The following is a 21,221-nucleotide window of genomic DNA, read 5'->3' as shown; positions in this document are numbered from 1 at the left end:
TCAGTTTTCAGTGGACTCAGATCTGTTTGTTGAATCAACAAATGAAAATAACTTGGATTAAAATCACTCTCTTAGAACTCTGTTTAAAAAGTTGACATTTTGGAGTTCCCGTCGTGGCGCAGTGGTTAACGAATCCGACTAGGAACCATGAGGTTGCGGGTTCGATCCCTGCCCTTGCTCAGTGGGTTAAGGATCTGGCGTTGCCGTGAGCTGTGGTGTAGGTTGCAGACGCGGCTCGGATCCCGCGTTGCTGTGGTTCTGGCGTAGGCCGGTGGCTACAGCTCCGATTCAACCCCTAGCCTGGGAACCTCCATATGCCGCGGGAGCGGCCCAAGAAATAACAACAACAACAAAAAAGACAAAAAAAAAAAAAAAAAAAAAAGTTGACATTTTGTTTCAACTCATTTGGGAAATCATATTGTAAAAGCCGTTAAATTACTATGTGCATATACACAGCTGGGTAGAAACAAAGCCACAAAACTATCACCTTGCTTAGAGAGATAAGAATGATTTGCCTTCTGAAATAGCAAGATTTCTCTGGGCTCCTTCTGGAGCAGGTAGAGGAGGATGCCAGGAGTATCTATTCTCTACATACCATCCATTGGAAGGTCCTTTACTTTGTTTTCTTTTTCCTCAGCAATTTTTGAAGACCTCGCTTTCAAAAGAACTCTATTCTTAATGGAAAAGGAATTATTTTCCCAGCAAGGTATCCGTGTTATAGAAGGTCTCCCACCCTGATGTGTGTGTGTATGCAAATGAGGATAAGAACCGACACCACATCAAATATGGAAAGCTGTCTACATGCATCTTAAACGTTGGGCATGATTTCAAAGGAATAGCATTTTTTAAAACCCATAACCGTTTGGCGTTGAAATATATCAGGAATGGAAAAACAACGGAATGGGGTGTAGGTCCTTTCTCTCCTAGCCACAAACCAACCTTTTTACATAAAAAGTGGTTTGTGAAAAAAAAGACTGGGTTTGAAGAGAGGGGAGTGTCATTATTTTATCCTTCTCTACCAATAAACGAAAACAAAAGTAGACATCTTAGGTTAAAATGGAAATAAAGCAAGAACATGTGTAGAAAAATAAATAAATACATATTTATTTCGTACACAGAGGCTGTCAGTGTCCAAAAGGCGCCAGGGCCCGGGCGCGCGCTCAGAGGAGCAGGAGGGGGCCCAGCAGCAGCTCGCCCTGGCCCAGCAGGCGGCCCCGCTCCAGGCCGTGGCCCGGGTTTTCGGCCTTGATGCGCACGGCCAGGCGGCGAACCTCGTCCTCCGAGAGCCCGTCCAAACACAAGTCCTGCTCCAACACGGCCCGGCGGCTCCGCCGAATCACGTTGCCACGAGGCCCACGCTTCTGGCCCGGCGGCTGCAGGAGGACGAAGCTGACGCGGCAGCCGACGGGGGTGCGGGGCTCGGCGACCGCTCCGGCCGGGCTGTCGGCGCGGAGCAGACGGACGCGGAGACGCCCGCTGACCCTACTGTACTCGGCGGCCAAGCGCAGGGTGCCGCCAGCGTGGTCCAGAGCCACAGTGCCCTCGGCCTCCAGGCGCTCTGGCTGCAGGCCGGCGGGTCGCGGCGGAGGGCCCGCGGCGGGGGGCTGAGGCTGGGACCGGGAGCTGACACGGCGCTCGTCGTCTTCATCTTCGTCCGCGTCCTCGCTGGAGACGGAGCGGGCGCGGGCCAGGCCACGGCTCCTCCGGACACGCAACGCGCGGCGCAGCAGCCCCTCCGGAGCGCGCAAGAGGCGGCGGCCGCGGGGCCGCGGGGCGGGCGCAGCGGGAGGCGCGCAGAGACCGCCAGGGGCCGCTGGAAGCGCGGCAGGGGCTTCTTCCGGGGGCGCGAGGGGGTCGCCTCCGCCGCCGCAGAAGGTGCGCGCCCGGCGGCGGGGCACGGGCAGGAGCGCAGCGGTGCCAGAGCCCCCTAGAAAGAGCGACTCCTTGCGGCGGGTGTGCGGGCTCTCGAGGAGAGCGCAGAAGCCGTAAGCGGTGCGCGCTCGGGGCAGGTGAGGCAGCGAGAGCGCGGCCTGCGAGCGCGGGTCCCAGTCCGTGCGCCCCGCGCAGTCGTCTGCTTCCCGGGGCCACAGGTCCGGCTCGGCGGCGCACCGTCGGGGCAAAGCGGCAGTCGGGGGCGAAGACTCGAGCGCACACGGCGCAGGCAGTCGCGGCGGGATGCAGAACTCAGGGATGCGATCAGGAGTAAGCACATTGGTGAAGGTAGGCTCCTGAACCGCAGTGCCCCCGGCCGAGGCGCGGAGTTTCTCAAGGAGCCTCATCCTCCGAGGCTGGGACTGGGAGAAGTGGGGAAAGGCGCTCCTGTGGGGGTAGAAAAGATGCTGAGTTTGGGCGCCTGGGGTCTCTCGAAAGTGGCCAGACCCCTCCCTGGTGCCCTATTGGGGTAACCAACAAGCCTTCGACCCCCTGGCTGTCCGGGCCGAGCTCTCGAGCACTCACACACCTGCACATCTTCCATTCATTAGCACCAAATAAACGGAGAAGTACAAATCAGACCTTTACCTCTTTTTCAGTTCCTCTGGTTCTTGAGCTGCAAGTTCTATGCCCGAAGCCTCCCGGTCTCTGCTGGCACGCCAGCTTCAGCACTGTGGCCGGGACAGAGGTGCTCCTGTCTTATAAGCAGACCCTGAGTCCCGACCAGCGGGTCGAAGCCCAACCGCTGGCGGCGCTGGATGGCCCGCCCCGCCGGACCACCCCTTCTCGCCAGCGCTGGGCTCTGCCGCGGAGGCTCGCGTGGGAGTGAAGCTGTGGTGTGAGCCGGAATTCTCTGCTCAGCCCTGTGACCGCATCCGCTCTGCGTGCGGAGGAACTGCTTCCGCGGGCCAGTGAAAGGTTGCAGGTGGGGAGGGAGGACGCTCTACCGCCCTCCCAGAAGTGGCGGCTGAAAATGTTTGTGGCTTTTTGGAAAAGGTGAAGCAGGGTGAGGAAACAGGAAGTTCCTTTTTGCTGAGCTCTAAATCCTGCTCCCCTGCATGTTACCTATACGCATTAGGAGCTTCTATTTTACTGCTCCCATGAACCTGCACTATGTAGTCCAGTGTATTTCCCATGGTACTCCTGCACTTATTTACACCCCAGTCTCCCTCTGCTGGACCGTGGCCTTCCTAATAGAATGGGGCCTGGCTCAGTCAATGCCATGTATATTGGTGAATTGAGTGAATTAATGTTTGCAAAAATGTCTGAGTGACTGCAGGCTCTGCCTATCATGTTGATTGTCACGAAAGGTGGGGTTTCTAGCTCATGTTCTAAAAATGATATTTCCAAAGCTATCCCTGTCTCTGCTCTACTATCCAGGTATCCAGTTAGAAAGCACCTTAGAGAAAATTCAGATTGTCCCTTTCCACCATCCCACAACCTTCATTTTCGAAGATGAGAAAACTGGAATTCCAGTGGGATTTGAGGATATTCTATTAACCTTCAATAGAGCTAGTTAATGGCAGAACCCAGAACTAGCAATTTTCTATTTATTAGGCTTCACATGTGATGCTTCCTGTTATCTGAAATACCCTTCTCCACTTTTTATATATATAGGAACTCCTTTTTATTGTTCAGCAGACATCATCCCCTTTAGGACCCTTTACCCAACTCCCCTACTACAGTTGTCAGCCTCTCCACATTTCCTTCATACACAAATGTGCCACCATTGCTGCATATACCAGGCTGCTTTGGAATTTTTGGTGTAGACTAATAGACTGAGTTTGTTTCTTTCTTTTTGTCCTTTTAGGGCTGTATCCATGGTATATGGAGGTTCCCAGGCTAGGGGTCGAATTGGAGCCACAGCTGCTGGCCTGTACTACAGCCACAGCAACACCAGATCCGAGCCGCATCTGCAACCTACACCATAGCTCACGGCAACGCCGGATCCTTAACCCACTGAGCAAGGCCAGGGATCGAACCTGCATCCTCATAGATACTAGTCAGATTCGTTTCTACTGAGCCACAACTGGAATTCCTGGACTATGAGTTTCTTATGGGCAAGGATTGGGGCAACTCAACTAGGACTGGGGGACTTACTATGAATAGATATAAAATAAAAACAAGTGTTATGACCCAGAACCTGGGTTGGCCTCTGTCCCAAAGAAGACCTCTCCAAGAGACAAGTCTGGCTGTCTTATTCATCTCATCCAGTTTCAGCACCTGGAGATACAATACCAAGCAAATAATAAGTGCTCAGTAAATATTTGATGAATTATATTGTGTTGAATTTAACCTGATCTGCAATCCAGGTCTTATGACTGTCATGTGCTTTTAACCACATATCTAACTGCTGTATTCAATTTCTTTCTCATAACAAACCAGTGTAGTGGACATTGCTTCTGTTTACAAGAAAAGAAACTGATGCTCAGATTAAGAGACTCGTCTAAGGTGGTTCAAATTATGCGTCACAGACCATATAGTGTAAGTCCTAATTTTCTGCTAATTTCTTCCTTCCTTCTCTCTTTTGTTCATTCGTTCCTTCCTCCTGCCATCCATCCACTCAGTTCAATATCATTCACTGAGTCTATGTCAGGCGCTGTATGCATGGTTTATATTGCACTTTATGTCTAGAGTATTAATTCTCAAAGCAACTCAGTCTGCTAAGTATTTTCCATTTTTTTTTGCTCTGGATGAGTACTTTTATTTCCAAATCTTTTAAGGACAGTGAATGTTTTGTATGAATTAAGAATTAATGCTTTCTTTTGGAATCAATCACTGTTGACTTTTTCTTTTTCTTTTTTTGTGGTCTTCAAAAGCATTTATTGGATGATTCTTTCCAGAGAGGGAGACATGTGGACAGGGCTGTGGGCAGGCAGGCCTCCAGCTCTCCACCTGGGGAAGGTCTCTGGGCAAAACACTGTGCGTCAGCTGCATGGTCACTTCTCTAGGGGCACGTAGTTGAGCAGCTTCTCAATCAGGTCCAAGTTGGTCAGCAGCCTGCAGTGGCAGCAGTAGCACTTCAGGCCCAACACATCCAGGGCATTCCCCCTTGGTGTACTAGGCCTGCAGCAGCCCCAGGTAGGCCTCCCACTTGTTGTCGACGATCTTGCCACACGTGAAAAAGTAAACAGGAATGATCATGATGATCACTATTGACTTCTAATATGCTTCTTTGATAGGTCAAATATGAATCAATATGCAGCCAATAACCGCTCCTGTTGTAGCCAAACTTGCAGGCATAGAGGAGTCCCCAGGGGTCTCTGATTGAATCATGTTCTGTTGATTCTTCAGGCCAATCTGCAAATTCGTCGGTGAATGGTCTTCTCTAAAGCAGAGCACGCCTGCATTATATCCAGCCCATGTGCCAGCTCATTTCCAATGAGACCTCAGTGAAAATGGCTTTCACTCTCCTGAGGGCGTTTGTGACATGCACACACAAACACTTCATCAGTAAGTCCACTGAAAGCAGGACATGGGATTTGAGAGGCAACACATCCATGTTCATAGAAGAACATAACCACGGCTGTAAACACACTCTCTTTAAAGAGGGATTTCCAAAACCATCAGTTTTCCATGAATCAATATTCTACAGAAGATAAAATAAGATACAAAGAAATTAAATGACTTACGCAGGATACACTCCCATCATTCATTTATCTAAACACATAGCCGCAGGCTGTATCCACATTAGAGGCCTGGTTTCCTTCCTGATTCTTAAATCACAGCAATGGGAGAAAGTAAAAAACAACCCCTCCAGTGGGAACTCTGATCATGTCAGTTGTTTCATTGTTTTGTGCTTTATAACCACGTAAGACTCACCATTATCTAGTATTCAAGCTCTGAAATTATTTCAAAGAAACTATCCCTTTAATAATATTGTTTACAGAACATTCACTAAGTACTGGGTCTTAATTTCTAAGCAACCCCCTAAAGAAGGTAGGGATGTAGAAACTCATAGAGAATAAAAAACTTGTCTAAAGTCTCACATCCAGTAAGAGCAGAGCTGGGACGCAAACCCAGATCCATTGGGCTCATTATCCTGAGTGCTTATAACCACCTCCCTATATGCTTCCCTCAAAACTATTTCTCCTGAACCCATCTCCTCTCTAGGTGGTTAGGTACAAGAAGAAGAGACCCTTGGCCCAAGGCCTTGAATTGAAATGATACACCTTATTGATTTAATAGAGTAAAGCAGGCAGTTTTCATAAGCAGGAAATCACTATGCAGAGTACTGCTGTACCATTTATAGACAGAATACTTGTCCTCCCAGGAAGTGTACAGATTCTCTTTATTTATGCCATACCTTGTTCTAAAACAGGATTTGAGGTGATTTACATAGTAAAGACCCAGGGAATTTATCATCAGCTAAAGCCTAGCATGGTGAAATTAGAAAAGACATGCATTCAGCTATGTAAAGAACACTGAATGAGGTCATAAACTGACACCTTTGACTGATGTGAAGGCAGTTAAAGCTCCAGTGGGAAGGCTGAGGATAGTGCGTATTCAGAAAAAAACAGGCATCGAAAGCATCATCAATAAAATATAGCAGGAGTTCCCATCGTGGCGCAGTGGTTAACGAATCCGACTAGGAACCATGAGGTTGCGGGTTCGGTCCCTGCCCTTGCTCAGTGGGTTAACGATCCGGCGTTGCCGTGAGCTGTGGTGTAGGTTGCAGACGCGGCTCGGATCCCGCATTGCTGTGGCTCTGGCGTAGGCCAGTGGCTACAGCTCCGATTCAACCCCTAGCCTGGGAACTTCCATATGCCCGGGGAGCGGCCCAAGAAATAGCAACAACAACAACAACAACAACAACAAAAAGACAAAAAAAAAAAAAAAGAAAAAAGAAAATATAGCAATGCAGAGAAGTTTCTGATGGAGTATTCAATGAAATGAGCAATATACAAAATTATATATCCTTTTTCATCACAATGGGATAAAGACATGGTTTCCTAAGACCCAGAACTGGAATGGAATATAACATCAAAAAAAATTGTTTTTTGTGGGTAATGAAGTTTTTATCAATTTACGCCCTGGTTCATTGAAAGTTAGTGTGAGTGAGCTTACAAAAATAGGTGCAACATGATCAGATAAAATAAAAAGAGATAAGTGAAGTAATTGGAACAGAAGGAAAATAAGGATAGGGAAGATACGATAAAACTAGAAATGAGGTTAGAATTGAAAATATGCAGTGAAGTTTTGTAACTGCTGTAACATGACAGAAGGAGCCCAGGATCTGGCACCAGGAAAGCTGGCTTAGAGCTCTAGTCAGCAATTTATTTTCTTTATTGTCCTTCAGCAAGTCACTGAACTTCCAATATGCCTTGCTTTCATCTTTAAGATGGGAAAGATAAGGATTCCTTCCTGAAGATAGAATGAAAATTTTGTGTCAAAGTTCATGACTTAGTAAATCATAAAGAGCATAGATCTTTCCACTGCACTTCCTCACTTCTGTGCCCTTCACATGCATGCTCACTGCCAATCAGCCAGCTCTCCTGACTCCTCCATGAGCTATAAAGCAAACCTGATCATGTCTTTCCCTGACATCAAGCCTTCTATGGTGCTCCACTGCCTTCAGGATGAAGCCCAAACTCCTTTGCCTTGTTTATCAGAATCTTCATGGTATTTCCCCAGAACCCCCCTGCTCCCCTCCCCCTCACTGTCTCCAGCCTCATCCCCTACTATACCCACCAGGCCTGTCACTGTGCTTGCAGGTCCCTGAAAGCCTATATTCTCTCATCTCTTGTCTTTGCTTATGTTGTTCTCTCTGCCTGGGGAACCCACCTCTCATCTGTTCTATTCAATTCAAGCATCACCTCTGGCTGAAAGCCTTCCCTGATCCCCCACCCCCAGGCTGGTGCAGGCCCTCCTATAATGGCACTTGTCACATGGTATTCAAATTGTTTATTTGCCTCTTTCTCTCCCACAGAGCTCTTTAAAGGAGACTTCAGTTTACCTCCAGCCCTCAGATCCTACACGGCACTGGCACATAATAGTCAAATATTGTTTGCTGAAATTAGACACACACTTGCACTGCTATTTAACTGGATTGAGGGGGTGTGGATGGTTATGTGCTCAGGTATTTTGTCTTTTCAAATAGACTCATTTAAAGTTAAGAATTGTTTCTTATATTTGACCTCTTCCACCTTTTAAGAAATGTGTTTTGTGACCTATATAGGAACCAGGTGAGAAATTAGTATTAACTTTTTAAAAAATTGAAGTTCAGTTGATTTATAATGCTGTTTTGGTTTCAGGTATACAGCCCTCTCTCTATATATAATTTTTGAGATTCTTTTCAGTGTAGGTTATCACAAGGTATTTCATATAGTTCCCTGTGCTATACAGGGGTCCTTGTTAAATATTAACTTTTAGTTTCCACTCTAAGGAATTTAGTATATTCTTTCTTGTGGTGCTTGTCATAATTATTGCTTAATCCAAGTTATGTACAGTGTCACTGATGTTATTTGAATCTCCATAAGGCAAATAGTCTTTTAAAATTTCAACCATTTAGGGAGCTCCCGTCATGGCTCAGTGGTTAACAAATCCAACTAGGAACGATGAGGTTGTGGATTTGATCCCTGGCCTCTGGCCTCGCTCAGTGGGTTAAGGATCCAGTGTTGCCGTGAGCTCTCGTGTAGGTCGCAGACGTGGCTTGGATCTGGCGTTGCTGTGGCTCTGGTGTAGGCCAGCGGCTACAGCTCCGATTCGACCCCTAGCCTGGGAACCTCCATGTGCCATGGGAGCAGCCCTAGAAAAGGCAAAAAGACAAAAAAAATAAAAATAAAAATTCAACCATTTAGGTACATTTATGTTATGACAGTGATTAATTATACCTTTATCATTAGATCAAGTACTTAATATGACTTATTAAATTGATGAGCACAGTAATTAATGTGTAGCAGCTTATACTTCCTTACGGAATGTCTACAAAATAATGCTCTAATCTTGATCCCTAGCACAATGTTTGATCCTAGTTGGTCACTGATTTGTCTTTTCTCCTTCCTATCACCAACTACTTTAATACTGATCAAAAGCAACATTCCTGTGGAAGATTTTTGTGAGACTCTATTCACATTTTATCTTTTATTAATTTTTTAAAAAAATATTTTATATATGCAAAAAACCCAAAGCATAATATAATGAACAATTGTTTACCCACCAATCAGATTAAGAAATAAACTATTTTCAAAACAGTTGAAGATCCCTTAGTAAGCCTTATCAACCACATTCTTGTCTCTTTCTTTCCCAGAGTTAAATACTACCTTGAATTTTGGACTTACTGTTCTTTCTTTCTCTCTCCTCTCTCTTTAAACATATATATATCCCCAAAGTTTTGGGTTCTCTTTTTTATAAAAATGATAATACTGTAAATATTCCTCTGCAATTTGTTTTTCTTCACTCTATATTCTGCTTGTTTGATTTATGTGCACATGTATAGCTCTAGTTCATTTTCACTGATGTATAGCATTTCACTGTATAATTATACTTCAGTCTCTTGCTGATGGATGCTTGGATTGTTTCCTATTTTTCCACTGCTGGTATGATCACCGGTATCATCAATTACCTGTGCAGATGTTTTCTAGAGTATATCTGTAGGAATAGAATAGCTAGTAATAGAGCATTTGCATCTTCAGTTTTAATGCAAAATTACTTCCCTCATAGCTGTGAGATTTCCTATTGCTTTGATCCTCAACTACATGTAGTAGTATGATCAGATTTTAAAATATTGATAATATGGTGAGTGTTGTGGAAGAATTGTGTTCTCCCAAAATTTATATGTGAAGTCACAACTCATAGTAGCTCCAAATATTTAGAGATAGGATCTTTTAAAGAATTAAGGTTAAATGAGGTCATTAGGGTGAGCCTTAATCTGATGAGACTGGCATCCTTATACGGAGAGAATAGATTAGAACTGACAAGCACAGGGGACAGACAATATGAAGATGGCCACCTACAAGCCAAGGAGAGGGTCCCTTAGAAGTCAACCCTGCCAACACCTGGATTTTGACCCCTAGTTCCAGAACTGTGGAGAAATAAATTATTTAAGCCCCCTGGTCTGTAGTTCCTTGTTACGGCGGCCTTAACAAAACTGATACAATGAGTTAAAAATGTTAAGTTATTTTAGTTTTTACATTTCTATTGTTGATAACTGAGTTTAAAAGAAACTGCACGTGTTCGCCTTTCAGCTTTCTCCTATAACATTCTTTTAAATTGTTTTAAAAAGTACTTTTATTTTGTTGTTTCCTCCTCTTATACATACACATATTGAACACTACTTCTTGGTCATTTTTAAGTACTGTAAATGTCTCCCTGTGACTTGCTTTTCATATTTTTATAGTGTCTCTTGAGAAAAAGAAAACAGAAATTTATTGTCTCATAACTCTAGAGCTAGAAATCTAGAAATCCAAAATGAAGGCGTCAGTGGGTCACGCTCCCTCTGAAACTTATAAGGACACTCCTTCCTTGTATCCTCCTGGCTTCTGGTTGCTTGCCAGAAATCCCTGGAGCTCCTTGGCTTGCAGCTGCAACACTTGAGCTTCTGCCTGCCTCATCGCATGGCATTCTCCCCTCCAGGTTCTGTGCCTCTGTATCTCTTCTCTTCTTATAAAGGGGACAAGTCTTATTGGATGAAGGGCCTATCCTATTCCAGTAAGACCTCATCTTAACTAATTATATCTGTAAAGATGCTATTATTTTGTGGGACTGGGGGTTGGCTCTTCAACAAATCTTTCTGGGGACACAGTTCAACCCATTATAATGACTCGATCATACCTTGCCTGATCCATCTGACAGCAACGGCTTGCCAGCCCAACTTAATATATGAGAAGAATAGGGAATAATTTTAGGAACTAAAGAGGAAAGAGTTAGGAATCCTCATAAAAATGGAACTACCCGTTATTCCCAGCACAGGAACCAGAGGTCATTTGTACACCTCTGCTTCTGGGTAGAGAAATTTATAAACTGTTGCCTCTCCAGGGGAAATATGAAAGTTAGCCAGCTCACTTAGGCCTGTGCCACTTTCCTGAGTCTGAGTCTGCTTCAGACTGGCTGACAGCCAAGAGTTGCTGTTTACAGAATAAAATTCCCTCATGATGAATAAGGAAATGGCTGAATAAAGCCTGGAATTTCAAGGAAGGAAATAGGTTGTAGAAGTATTTTTTCCTCCACTTGGGGGGGTGTGGACCCACATTAGTCCAGAGTGGAGCATGGTGGTGGTGGGAGGGGCGGTCCTAGGCCAACACAGAGTAAGGGGTGCCACAAGGGGAATAGCCTGACTGGGAGAAGACTGCTAAGACATGAGCAGGGCCTCCCCACCTCCCCGCCAACTTTTTCTCAGACCTGTGTCCTGGGATCTTGGCAGAGCCCAAATGGTAAGAAAAGAGCCATAGAGAAGGGAAAATCCTAAGTGAAAAGTGAAAAATGGCAAATACAGAATACTTCCAGTTGACTTCTCAAGCACCAGGTCCAAGCCAGATCTAATTTAACCTTGAAGGAAAATATTACATTTCTAGTAACACCAGTATTGTGGAGAAATCTGTAACTATTACAATTAGAACTAAATATTAACTTGCCTCTGTAAGGCATATCATATGCATAAACTCTTTGTCAGATCAGTAAAGTAAACTTCAGTGTCTATTATAGATTGGGTTCCCTGGGAAGCAGAGTAAACTAGAGATGTGCATGTAAGGAGGTTATTGGAAGATGCTCTCGAGAGATACACCTGGGAGAAAGTTGAAGGGGTGGGTAGGGATGAAGAAATGAAAGCAGGATCAGGCAGAGAGAAGAAGAGCTGCGATGCAATCCCAACCCAGGCCTCTGCAGATTCTACAAGGAGCTGAGAGAGCCCTAAAAGGTATTCTCTGGATGAGCAAGGGGGCAGGCAATTATAGCCACCCATCGGTCAATCACTGGCTGAGAGCTCTCCCAGGGAAGGGGAGAAGAATTTATCTGTGACTTGTCAGCAGCTAGGAGACCAACTGCCTAGGAACCGAAGGGGAATGGGGTGGACTGGGCAGCACACCACAGCCTCCACCATGACAATGCTCTCACTCTGGAGTGACATGGGATGGCACTACCAGAGGAGCTGATGCATTCAGTACATACCATGGCCACTCAGCACATCCCCTACTCCACCCTTCTTTCATTTATCACAAATGTATTGTGCTCTTAGGATATATCCAGGTGATAGTCATTCCTTTTCAAGGGCAAGTTCTCAGGTCTAGTAACCTTTGGGCAACAGCAGATGGTTAAGTAAACTGAGGCACATCCATGTTTTAGATCATTACAACTGAAGTTGTAGAAGGTAATAATCATAAGAAAACAACATGTAGCATGTGATCCCATTTCTGGAAAAAAATATGTCTATGAGAAAAAATCTATCAAAATGGCCACTTAGAGTACGTAGTTATCTCTGGACAGTGGGATCATAGATTATTCTCTTTCTCCTTTTGCTTAAGTGTATTTTCTGGATCAACCCAATAAACATGTTACTTTTGTAACAGGGAAAGATATTATCTACTCCTCTAAAGAAGAAAAGGCCTTCATAAGGAATAGACCTTGTGATTATATTTATCAAGTAGTGAAATCAGGAAGGAGACTTTAAATGGAATTTGTACATTAATAGTGGCCACTTCAGAGCCCAAGAGATTAAGGACAAGTCTGCATAAAAGAAAGTTTAGACCTCTGCTGTTCAAAACAGTGGCCATTAGCCACAGGTGACTATTGAGCACTTGAATGTGGCTGGTTTGAACTGAGATGTGCTTTAAGTATAAAATATAAGATTTAGTATTAAAAATGTAAAATATCTCATTTTTTTTTTTGTCTTTTTAGGGCCTCCCCGCAGCATATGGAGGTTGCCAAGCTAGGGGTCTAATCCGAGCTGTAGCTGATGGCCTACACCACAGCCTTAGCAATGCCAGATCCAAGCAATGAGCTGAGCGAGGCCAGGGATCAAACCCAAGTCTTCAGGGATCCTAGTTGGGTTTGTTAACCACTGAGCCATGACGGGAACTCCTCATTCGTAATTTTTATATTACATCTTTAGATCACATTTTGGATATACAGGGCAAAAGAAAATACTGAAAATAATTTCTGTTTCTTTTGTATAGTGCTGGTCTGGATATCTGGCAGGAAGCATAAGTTCTCTGAAATACTTCCCCAAAGTACAAGCAATTTGAAAAATTGTCTCAAAGGATATCAACTAACCTTACAGCTTTACTTGGTGCTTTCAGAGGACCACTACTGAAAAGGGCAGTTGATATACCAATGAAGACATCAAATGAGCTCTGGCTGCTACAAAGTCATTCAATGCACTCTATTATGTGTATATCAGTCTATGTAATTGAAGTTCATCAACTCAGGGAAACTTAAGGAAACATCATGTTGTTTAAACAGCTGTTAACATCTTCCCTGGGAAGAGCCTTCGTGCCTGTCCTAGGGTGCTGCATGGGAATGGCCTATTACACCTACACCCCAGATGTTGATTTCTTGAGCTGAACTGAGCATTTGATGGAAGGATTCTGACTTATTCCCAAGGAAGATGATCAATGAGTTGGCAAAGTTCCTTTAAGAAAGAATGGTTTACTTTTTTTTTTTTTTTTTGCCACACCCGTGGCACATGGACGTTTTCAGGCCAAAGATCAAATCCAAGCCGCACCTGTACAACATCAGATCCTTAAACCACTGTTCTTGGCCAGGGATCGAACCCATACCACCACAGAGACAATGCTGGATCTGCTGCACCACAGCAGGAACTCCCCGAAATGGTTTACTCTTAAGGACATGTATTGTTTTGCTTTGGTTAATTTATTTCTTAATTTTGGATACTGGTCAGTATCCAAAATTAAGATGGAGTCAATGGATACTCCAAGCTGAGCTGTTTATATGGAAAAACACAAACTAGTTTACAGTTCCTACAAATCAATGTAAACCTGGGTAAACTCTTTTATGATATCAAGTAATGTTTATAGAAATTTCAGAGAATACTAATTACATCTCAATTATCAATTCATATTCTCAGCTATCTGTGAGGTATTTTTTCTATCAGCATTAACAAAAGAGTGAAACTTGGGTTCCAAACTCCCCTATCTGTAACAACTTTTTATTAGAATAAGATGCAAGTAAAAAGGTGATTACCACCTGCGTACATCTTCCCAAATCACCCCCCCACACACAACCGAGTCCAGGTTTCAGAAATTCCTCCTTGCAGAGTGCCATCTGATGCCTTTCCGGGAACTGTAGTGAACATTAGTAATCAATGACTATTTAGCACTGTGGTTCTCAGACTACCCTCTGTGGAACTAAGGAATTATGTACATTTTCTGTAACTTTTATGAGAAAACTTTTCACATGTGGTAGAACACACAAAACAAAATGTACATGGATTTTTCAGGGGAAATACAAAACTCCAAGAAGTTGCAGCTAGCACCAGATCTCCAGATCTTGAAAGGTACAAGCTAGCAAGTGTTTTCTATTTCTGATGTCTCCATAGGAAGTCTGAGAAAGCCTTGCCCGAGAGTAATGATCTAGGAGTAGATGGTCACAAGCATTTGAGGGAGAAAGCATGAGGCAAAGGGTAGTCCTCAAGGAACCTGGGTGAAAACCCCCCAAAAACAGATGTCACTTATAAACAATTTAGTTCACAACCTGCCACCAGGTACTGCAAAACCAGAGATGAGTCTTAGATTCTGCTCTCAAACAGACCTATTATGTCAAGGCATGGAGGTACAGGACAAGTGTTTTGGAAAATTCAGAGGGTCAATTTTGTCTAGGGAAGACAGAAGACATTACAGGAAATAGTGGTATTTGACCTGATGCCTTATTTTTTAAATTTTTGTTTATTTTTTGTCTTTTTAGGGCCATACCCATGGCTTATGGAGGTTCCCAGGCTAGGTGTCAAATTGGAGCTGTAGCTGCTGGCCTACACCACAGCCACAGCAAAGCCAGATCCGAGCCACATCTGCGACCTACATACACCACAGCTCATGGCAATGCCGGATCCGTAACCCACTGAGTGAGACCAGGGATTGAACCTGTGTCCCCATAGATACTAGTCAGATTCATTTCCGCTGAGCCATGGCAGGAACTCCTTTGACTTGAGTCTTTAGAGATAAATGACAATAGTTAGTTCCAGCCACTTGGAAAATAAAAGTGGGACATTACTCCTATTGCTGTTACTACTGGCAGAAACATCCACTCAAGTCACTTTGAGAAGATGGGACAACTTCAGTGCTGGGACACAGACAGGAGTCATCATAGGGACCAAATCAACTCTTAATAGCATAGCAACCAGAGATGGCCTTTATACCTCTGCTTCTGGACAAGGCTATTCCTCAAATCTACCTCTTAGGGAAACATGAAAGCCCACAAATTAGGCCAAAGCCCCACCTTATTAGGAGTTCCCTGGTGGCTCAGTCAGTTAAAAATCCAGCATTGTCACTTCCATGGCACAAATTCAATTTCTGGTCCAGGAATATCTGCATGCTGTGGGTGTGGCAAAATAAATTAACTCTCTGTTCCCCAATTTTTCTAGACAACAGAGCTAGTTTGTTTTTTCAAAACAACAGCAATAATACATAATCATCTCAGAGGATGCAGAAAAGCCATTTGACATTTGACAAAAATCCAACATCCCTTCCAGATTAAAAATTCTTGGCAAACTAATAACAGAAGACAACTTCCTTAATCTGATAAAGGACATTGAAGAAAATCTACAGCTAACATCATATTTAATTAACACTATTCTGGAGTTTCTAACCAGTACCATAAGGCAAAAAAAAGAAGTCATCTACAATATAAAGGAAATAAAATGTCCTTATTCACAGATAATGGGATTTTCTATATAGAAAATCTGATGGAGTCTTCCAAAAAAAACAAACAAAAAAAAAACACTAGAACTAATAAGAACTTAGCAAAATTTGTGAGACACAAGATCAATATGCAAAACAATTACAATTGTCAAACCAGCAACAAGCAACTGAAAGCTGAAATTTTAAAAACAATGCCATTTACAAAAGCATTAAAATATTAACTACTTAGGATAAATCTGACAAAAGATGTACAAGACCTATAACAAAAGACGTACAAGACCAAAACATTGCTGAAAGAAATTAAACATGATCTAACTAACATGGAAAGTTATTTCATGGTTTGCAGTTCAGAAGACTCATTTTTTTTTTATGGCCACATCTGCAACATATGGAAATTCACAGGCCAGGAGTCAAATCAGAGCTGCAGCTGCTGCTCAGTACCACAGTCACAGCAACACTGGATCTGAGTTACATCTGCAATCTACACCACAGCTTGTGGCAACGCTGGATCCTCAATCCACTGAGCAAGGCCAGGGATCAAACCTGTATCCTTGTGGACACTATGTTGGGTTCTTAACCCACTGAGCCACATTGGGAACTCCAGAAGACTCAGTTTTAATATGGCAATTCTCCTAAAATTGAGCTACAGATTTCTTGTAATCCTAATAAAAATCCCAGCAAGCATTTTGGGAGAAATTGACAAGCTTATTCTAAAATTCATATGAAAATTGCAAAGGACCTATGATAGTCAAAACAACTCTAAAAAGAATTCAGAAGAATAATAAAGGCTATTTTATTTTAAGACTTACTATAAAAGTACTGTAATCAAAACAGCATGGTATTGGCATAAAAATCAGCAAATTAATCAATGGAACACAATAGAAAATCCAGAAATAGAAGCACTCAAATATGAGCAAATGATATTTGACAAAGTTGCAAAGCAGGAGTTCCTGTCATGGCACAGTGGAAACAAATCCAACTAGGAACCATGAGGTTGCAGGTTCCATCCCTGGCCTTGCTCAGTGGGTTAAGGATCTGGTTAAGCTGTGGTGTAGATTGCAGATGCAGCTCAGATCCCATGTTGCTGTGGTTGTAGTGTAGGCCAGCAGCTACAGCTCCGATTAGACTCCTAGCCTAGGAACCTCCATATGCTACAGGTACAGCCCTTAAAAAAAAAAAAAAAAAAAAGTTGCAAAGCAGTGGAGAAACAATAGTCTTCTCAATAAATGGTGTTGGAACAGGTGGATCTCCTTATGCCAAAAAAGTTAACTTTGAGCCATATTTTTGAAGAATCATATATAACTTTTTAAACATACACAAAAATTAACTCAGAATGAAACATAAGCCTAAATGTAAAATATAAAGCTATAAATCTTATAGATGAAAACAAAATAAAACCCTTGTAACCTTAAGTTAGGCAACAATTTTTTTAGATACTACTCCAAAAATACAATGCATAAAAAAATCTAACTGAAAAATTAGACTTTATCAAAATTATAAATTTCTGCTCTAAAAGACACTGTTAGGAGTTCCTGTTGTGGCTTGTGGTTAATAAATCTGACTAGTATCCATGAGGATGCAGGTTTGATCCCTGTCTACAATCAGTGGGTTGAGCCATGAGCTGTGGTGTAGGTTGCAGACAGGGCTCGGATCCCATGTTGCTGTGGCTGTGACATAGGCCAGTGGCTACTGCTCCAATTCAACCCCTAGCCTGGGAACCTCCATATGCTGCACCCCTAAAGAGACAGAAAAAAAATGACACTGTTAAAAAACAAGTCACATACTGGGAGAAAATATCAAACACAACATAGCTGATAAAGTGTTCATATCTAAAATATTTTTTAAACATGAATCAAAAGCAAGCTGGAGTAGCAATACACATATCAGACAAAATAGAGCTTAAAATGAAGAATAATTTAAGAGACAAGGCAGGACACTACATAATGATCAAAGGATCAATCCTAGAAGATGATATAACAATTTTAAATATCTATGCACCCAACATAGGTTCACCACAATATATAAGGCAACTGCTAACAACCTTAAAAGGACAAATCGACAATAACACAATAATAGTGGGGGTCTTTAACACCCCATTTACAGCAATGGACAGAACATCCAGACAGAAAATCAATAAGGAAACACAGGCCCTGAATGAAGTATTAGACCAGATGGACTTAGTAGATATTTACAGGACATTCTATCCAAAAGCAACAGAATACACATTCTTCTCAAGTGCACATGGAAAATTCTCTAAGATTGATCACATCCTGGCCTACAAATCAAGCCTTGGTAACTTTATGAAAATTGAAATCATATCAAGCATCTTTTCCAACCACAATGCTATAAGACTGGAAATCAACAACAAGAAAAAACTGCAAAAAACACAAACACGTGGAGACTAAACAACATGCTACTAAACAAACAATGGATCACTGAAGAAATCAAAGAGGAAATTAAAAAATACCTAGAAGCAAATGACAACAAAGATACGACACTCCAAAATCTATGGGATGCAGCCAAGGCAGTTCTAAGAGGAAAGTTTCGAGCAATACAAGCCTACCTCAGGAAATAAGAAAAAGCTCAAATAAACAAGCTAACTTTACACCTAAACCAGCTAGAGAGAGAACAGACAAGACCTAAAGTTAGTAGAAGGAAAGAAATCATAAAGATCAGAGCAGAAATCAATGAAATAGAAACAAAGAAAACCATAGAAAAGATCAATGAAACAAAAAGCTGGTTCTTTGAAAAGATCAACAAAATTGATAAGCCCTTAGCCAGACTTATCAAGCAAAAAAGACAGAGGACTCAAATCAATTAAATTAGAAATGAAAAAGAAGTAACAACAGACATCACAGAAATACAAAGGATCATAAGAGACTACTATATGCAACTATATGCCAATAAAATGGAAAACCCAGAAGAAATGGACAAATTCTTAGAAAAGTACAATCTTCCAAGACTAAACCAAGGTGAAATAGAAAAGGTGAATGGACCAATCACAAAAATTGAAGTTGAAACTGTGATTAAAAAACTTCCAACAAACAAAAGTCCAGGACCAGATGGCTTCACAGGCAAATTCTATCAAACATTTAGAGAAGAGTGAACACCTATCCTTCTGAAACTATTCCAAAAAGTTGCAGAGGAAGGAACACTCCCAAACTCATTCTATGAGGCCACCATCACCCTGATACCAAAACCAGACAAAGATACTGCAAAAAAATAAAATTTCAGGCCAATTTCACTGATGAACATAGATGCAAAAATCCTCAACAAAATACTAGCAAACCGAATCCAACAATATATAAAAAGGATTGTACATCATGATTAAGTGGGATTTATCACAGGGATCCAAGTGTTCTTCAATATCTGCAAATCAGTCAGTGTGATACATCACATTAACAAACTGAAGAATAAAAACCATATGATCCTCTCAAAAGCCACGGAAAAAAGCCTTTGACAAAATCCAACACCCATTTCTGATAAAAACCCTTCAGAAAGTGGGCATAGAAGGAAACTACCTCGACAGAATAAAGGCCATATATGACAAATCCAGAGCTAACATCATTCTCAATGGTGAAAAGCTACAAGAATTCCTGCTGAGATCAGGAACAAAATAAGGATGTCCGCTCTCACCACTACTCTTCAACATAGTTTTGGAAGTCCTAGCCACAGCAATCGGAGAAGTAAAAGAAATAAAAGGAATCCAAATTGGAAAGGAAGAAGTATAACTATTGCTATTTGCAGATGACAAGATACTATACCTAGAGAATCCTAAAGACTCTACCAGAAAATTGTTAGAGCTCATCCATGAATTTGGCAAAGTTGCAGGATACAAAATTAATATAGAAATTGACTGCATTTCTATATACTAACAACAAAAGTTCAGAAAGAGGAATTAGAAAAACAATCCCATTTACCATTGCATCAAATAAAACAAAACACTTAGGAATAAACCTACCTAAAGAGACAAAAGACCATCTGAAAACCATAAGATGCTGATAAAAGAACTCAAAGATGACACAAATAGATGGAAATCAATATTATCGAAATGACTATAGTACCCAAGGCAATCTACAGGTTCCATGCAATCCTTATCAAATTACCAAGGACATTTTTCACAGAACTCGAACAAAATCTTTTAAAGTTTGTTTGGAAGCACAAAGGACCCAGAATAGCCAAAGACATCCTGAAAAAGAAAAATGAAGCTGGAGGAATCAGGCTTCCTTACCTCAGACTATACTACAAATCTACAGTCATCAGGAGTTCCCGTCGTGGCTCAATGGTTAACGAATCCAACTAGGAACTGTGAGGTTGCAGGTTTGATCCCTGGCCTTGCTCAGTGGGTTAAGGATCCGGCATTGCTATGAGCTGTGGTGTAGGTTGCAGATGTGGCTCGGATCCCATGTTGCTCTGGCTCTGGCATAGGCCCACGGCTACAGCTCCGATTCGACCCCTAGCCTGGGAACCTCCATACGCCATGGGAGTGGCCCTAGAAATGGCAAACAGACAAAAAAAAAAAAAAAAAAACTTATGGTTTCCAAATGAGACAGGTTGTGGGGTGGTAGATGCACTGAGGGTTTGGGATGGTAATGCTATAAAATTTGATGTGATGATTTTTGTACAACTATAAGTGTAATAAAATTTAAAAAATAAAATATTTTTTAAAAACCTCTTAAAACTCAGTAAAAAAAAAAAAATGAAGAAGGAGACAACGGATTTGAACAGACACTTTGCCAAAGAAAATATGTGAATGGCAAATAAACACAAGAAAAGATGCTCAACATCACTAGTCATTAGAGAACTACAAATTTAAACCACAATGAGGTATCTCTAAATCTGTCAGAATGCTAAAATTAAAAAGATCTATCAAGTGTTGGTGAGAATATGATGCTCACTATTATAGTGAGAACGTAGAATAGTACCATCAATTCAAAGAATGGTTTGATAGTTTCTTTGGCTATTAAATATACACTCACCATATGATGAGCCAGTCATCCTACATGTACATACAGCCTCAATCCAATTAAAAAAAAATAAAATAGTGAACCCTAATGTCAACTTTAGTTAATAATAATATATTTAAAGAAGTTTAAAAATATAAAGATCTTATGCTTAAAATACCTTATGTGGGGGTGGGGTTTGTGTTCTGGCAAGTCAATCCCATGGTGAAAGGTGGAGGTGGAGCCTCTAGTCCATCAGTCTTGGATCGTAGGAAGTAGCCCAGCAGCTCTCTTCCTGCCCCAATTACCCTGCCTCTTCACCTCAGCAGGCCTTTCTCTCCTTAATCAAGGACAGGCTCCTTGGATGCTCTGCCCCTCCTCCTCACTCTGACACTCCTGCTTTTTCCCTCTTCCCCAAAGCCTGGTTCACTTCTGTCACAGTAGGGTTCCATCCAAATCCAGCTTGGGTCTCACTTTCCTAGAGAATTCAACCTAAGAACTTTAGAAATCTTCAATGTCAAATCCCTTACTTTGCAAA

General features: G+C 42.2%; 2 protein-coding genes across 2 annotated transcripts; both read right to left on the bottom strand.

Annotated features, from left to right (window-relative positions):
* C2CD4B (C2 calcium dependent domain containing 4B) lies at positions 627-3,791 on the bottom strand. Its single transcript, XM_003480344.4, has 2 exons — positions 2,521-3,791; positions 627-2,319 (listed from the first exon to the last, which is right to left on the bottom strand). The coding sequence occupies exon 2, from the start codon at positions 2,277-2,279 to the stop codon at positions 1,161-1,163; it is 1,119 nt and encodes a 372-aa protein (XP_003480392.1). The 5' UTR covers positions 2,280-2,319; positions 2,521-3,791; the 3' UTR covers positions 627-1,160.
* LOC102164011 (DNA-directed RNA polymerases I, II, and III subunit RPABC5-like) lies at positions 4,410-6,742 on the bottom strand. The gene is given in 2 exon segments (XM_013992908.2): positions 4,410-4,976; positions 4,978-6,742. Coding segments are annotated over 2 exon segments (204 nt in total). The 5' UTR covers positions 5,077-6,742; the 3' UTR covers positions 4,410-4,871.

This window comes from Sus scrofa, chromosome 1 (genome assembly GCF_000003025.6).
Source record: "Sus scrofa isolate TJ Tabasco breed Duroc chromosome 1, Sscrofa11.1, whole genome shotgun sequence".
In the NCBI taxonomy this organism is placed as follows: Eukaryota; Metazoa; Chordata; class Mammalia; order Artiodactyla; family Suidae; genus Sus; species Sus scrofa.
The sequence above is the reverse complement of the archived record's forward strand: the minus strand, read 5'-3'. Positions and strand labels throughout refer to the sequence as shown.